The sequence below is a fragment of the Tachyglossus aculeatus genome (genome assembly GCF_015852505.1).
Source record: "Tachyglossus aculeatus isolate mTacAcu1 chromosome 12 unlocalized genomic scaffold, mTacAcu1.pri SUPER_6_unloc_2, whole genome shotgun sequence".
Taxonomy (NCBI): Eukaryota; Metazoa; Chordata; class Mammalia; order Monotremata; family Tachyglossidae; genus Tachyglossus; species Tachyglossus aculeatus.
The window spans coordinates 3492698-3496962 of record NW_024044829.1 but is presented as its reverse complement, the minus strand read 5'-3'; the positions used below and the strand labels follow the sequence as shown (position 1 = coordinate 3496962).

At 39.4% G+C, this 4265-nt stretch overlaps 1 protein-coding gene across 1 annotated transcript; it reads right to left on the bottom strand.

The window, feature by feature from the left end:
• Window positions 1-3078: 3078 nt before the first annotated feature.
• LOC119921269 (olfactory receptor 10AG1-like) lies at window positions 3079-3663 on the bottom strand. Its single transcript, XM_038741585.1, has one exon. The coding sequence runs from the start codon at window positions 3661-3663 to the stop codon at window positions 3079-3081; it is 585 nt and encodes a 194-aa protein (XP_038597513.1).
• Between the last annotated feature and the right edge of the window lie 602 nt (window positions 3664-4265).

Genomic DNA, 4265 nt, shown 5'->3' with positions numbered 1-4265 from the left:
CTGAGTTCTAGATAAATACCATTGATTGATGTTAAATGTGACTTAGTAGGTGTTAACTCCCAGTGTTCAGCAAGGATTAGTGTCTGATTTGTATTAACATCTTTCTCCCCCTCTACACTGTAAGCTCACTATGGGCAGGGAATATGTCTACCAACTCTGTTGGTACTCTCCCATATGCTTAGTACAGCACTCTGCACATAGTAAGTGTTCAATAAATACCACTGATGATTATGATTTGGACTACATCAGTGCCTCCTTATGCTTTGCTTATACTTTGACATACTAAACAAATACCATAATTAAGATCCACGGAGGTTGCCTGATATAACACCATGAAAACTTCCCCAGTGAAGCAATACTTAAAGCAGTTCAGTTAATGTGTTGATGATGAGCATGTTCTTAGATGACTGTATTATATTTATATTCAATAAGACTGCAAGCTCCTTATGGGCAGGTAACATGTCTACCAACTCTCTTGTTCTCACCCAAGTGCTTAGTACAGTGCTCTGCACTCAATTAGCACTCCATCAATATGATTGATTAATAATAAGAATTATAATGAGTGATATATAACCACTTATGTGCCAGGAACTATACTGACCACTAGGGTAGATAGAAGTTAATCAGGTCAGGCATTGCCCTTTTCATTCATTTGATCATATTTACTGAGCACTTTCCATTCTAAGTGTACTAATCGCTATCCCACGTGGAGCCCTCAACCTGTCAGAGGGAGGAAGATTGAACTCCTCCTTGTCAGATGACATAACTGTGGCACAGAGAAGTGAAATGACTTGGCCAAGGTCACACAACAGACAAGTGGCTGCACTAGGATTAGAACTCAGATCCTCTGACTCTCAGGCCTGGTCCCTTTCCATTAGACCATGCAGCTTCCCATAGACTTCGGCTTCTGGTGTTGTTCCTGAATTTCCTGTCATTTGCTGTGATTCAGGCTGCTTTCACAATTATCTGCATTCCTTGGGCTCACCTCTTCTTCTCCAGAAGGGCAAAGCCCTCAGGTTTGCACTCTGCATTCTACATTGGACATTATTTCATTTCTCATCTCCTCCTACCTACATCACCACTCAGTCCAGTTAACTGAGGAATATACAAGCACATCAATTGTTTTCTGAAGGCAACCTAAAAACTTCGTGAATTTTCAGAATATCAGTTGATCAGATGTTGGGTGAGTTAATAGTGAAAGTATATTATTTCTTAAGATAATTGCTTGGGCCTCCAATTGATCATTAGAACAACACTTTATTCAGAAGAATTTACTCATCATTAGTATTAATTGCTCTGGTAATTGATTGGTTGTATTCACTGAGCACTTACTGTGTGAAAAGCATTGTACTAATTGCTTGAGAGGGTACAATATAACAATATAAAAGATTTGGTAGACACATTCCCTGTCCACAGTGAGCTTTCAGTTTAGAAGGGAAGACAGATATCAGTATAAATAAATAAATTGTTGATATGTATATAACGTTCTGAGGGTTGTGGGAGGGAGGTATACTGGTTATATTGCTTTCTTAGAGCTATAAGAATTGCATAGGGTGATCTTCAAATTACAATTCTACCTATTCAGAGAGAAATTCAGAGAAGGGAACAACAGGTTAAAGCTCATGTTGACATAAGAAAACTGCAAGAGATAAATCTGAATGATAGAATTTAACCAAATAGGCCCAGTGAGAGACATGGAAGAGAACATAGACTAGTCACTATTAAAATTTTACATTTCTCCTTTCCCATGTGTACAGTCATTAGAACTCTCAGACACCAGTAACAGTTCTGAGAACTTAGAACTGTCTGATACCTCGATTCTTCCAGAGTTTAAGGTGACTCATGGGAATGAGGTGAGATGCAACACCTGAAAGAGTGTACAACAAATTCAGAGAAGCAGCAGTGGAAATAACAGAGGCTTGAATGTCAGAGGTTCTAGGTTATAATCCTGACTCCACCACATGCTTGCTATGTGACCTCAGGTAAGTCACTTCTCTGTGCCTGGGCTGTGTGACTGAGTTGGATGTCGCTGCCATTCAAAATAGGAAGATGGAGCTCCATGTATTGAAATCCAAGAGAGAACCTCAAAACAATGGCAGGCACAGCAAACAGTTCTCTTTACATAAAGAAATTGTTTGCAGATGCAACCCATGAAATTGTTCTAGATAACAAACTATCTGTTAAGCCTGTGTCAAAACATTTACCTGTTTCAAAACATTTAACATACTTGATGTTATGAAGATGATGCTTTTGTTAGCCTTTTTAGGAGATATAGGAATGCTTCTATAAGACTATAGTATATGTGTTATATTGTGTGTGTATAATATAAATGTACAATATTGTTATATTGTACTTTCCTAAATACTTAGTACAGTACTCTGAACACAGTAAGCACTTGATAAATATGATTGTCTGACTGGTGGATGTGTTTTTGGTAATAACCTTTGGGACATGCTCCATGCATTATTTTCCAGTGTTAATTGAAAGAATGAATTGAACATCTCATTGAAATGGCTACTTTATTCAGAATATAATACGGTAACGTATTTCCAAGGGACCTGCTAAACAAATATAAAAGCTGTATTCCTAATTCTGATATGGAGGGGTATAAAGAGCCATCAAAATTTCAGATAATAAAATGAGGTGGTCAGAGAACTAAATGACAGAAAATTCAATGCAGAGATTTCAAATGTCACCCAAACCAATCCCATTATCTCTTTACATTTGATTACCTTTACATTACAGTTAATTGAGGAGCAAATAGAAGTCAAAGCGTGTTCCCACATATTGGATAGCTGGCCCCTTTTAAATGAAAAGAGTCTGAGGACAGGGCAAAGATTTCATCTTTTAACCAAACGTCACCCTGGATACAGGAAAGTGAGTATTGAAGAGATATCTACATAGTCTTGGGGTGATTGTGGTAGTCAGAGGGTGGCTTCCTAAGGGACCAGGAACAGAGTTTCTTTTAATCCATCCATAATGACCCAGTAGGAAAACAGCTTCCTAGTTCAAGTGACTTTGGAATATTTGTGACAGAAACTTTTTCAGGGCAATAGTCACCTCCTGTTTTCTCAGACTTTATATCATGGGGTTAAACATGGTGTATAACAGAGACAGAAATTTATTCACACCCCCTGAGTGGCTTGATTTGGGCCGTAGATATGTGATGATAGCAGATCCAAAGAACAAGGTGACAACTATGAGGTGGGAAGAACAGGTGGAGAAGGTTTTGTGCTTCCCAGTGGCTGAAGGCAACTTCAGGATGGTGGAGATTATTTTGACACAGGATACGAGTATCAAGAGAAATGGGGCTGTCCCAAAGAGCAGGGCTACAGCATAGACTGAGAGTTCATTCATAGCTGTGTCCCCACAGGCCAGTTTGAGAACTGGTGTGATAGCACAGGAAAAATGGTTCAGCCTGTTGGAATCGCAGAAGGGCAGGGAGAATAGCTGTGACATCTGCCCTATCTGGACTGGAATGCCACTGATCCAGGAACTAGCTGCCATCTGGAGACATGCCTTCTCTTCCCTGATGATTGAATACTTTAGGGGGTTACAGATGGCCATGTAACCATCATAGGCCATCACAGCCAAGAGGAAGCACTCCATGGCTCCAAACATAAGACAGAAATACTGGGCTGCACAGGCTGTGAAAGGAATCATTCTACTTCGTGTCCAAATGTTCACCAGAATTCTGGGGAGAGTCACGGAAGTTTAACCCACATCTAATAAGGACAAATTCCTAAGGAACAAATGCATAGAGGTTTGGAGAGCTCGATTGGCTTTGGTTATTAAAATGATTAAGCTATTTCCCTTCAGGAGCATCATGTAAATGACTAAGGATGTTGCAAAAAGAAAACTGCAGTTTGGGAGCGTTGTAGAATCCCATCAGAACAAACTCTGCCAAGGTGCTGTGATTTTGTCTTGTAAGTTTCATCTGCAGAAATAGCAAGCAATGTCAAGGAATGCAAGTCAGGATAAAGATTTGTGAACTGATCCTTATTAGAAGAAGAAAACTAATCAATCAATCAATGGTATTTAAAGAGTGGTTGCTATATGCTGAGCCCTGTACTAAGAATTTGGAATAATAATAATAATAATAATGACATTTATTAAGCACTTATTATGTGCAAAGTAGTGTTCTAAGTGCTGGGGAGGTTACAAGGTGATCAGGTTGTCCCACGGGGGGCTCACAGTCCCCATTTTACAGATGAGGTAACTGAGGTGCAGAGAAGTTGTGACTTTCCCAAAGTCACACAGCTGAC

Excerpts from the sequence above, each read along its gene's own strand:
- LOC119921269 (XM_038741585.1), bottom strand. The coding sequence starts at position 3,663 with ATGATTCCTTTCACAGCCTGTGCAGCCCAGTATTTCTGTCTTATGTTT.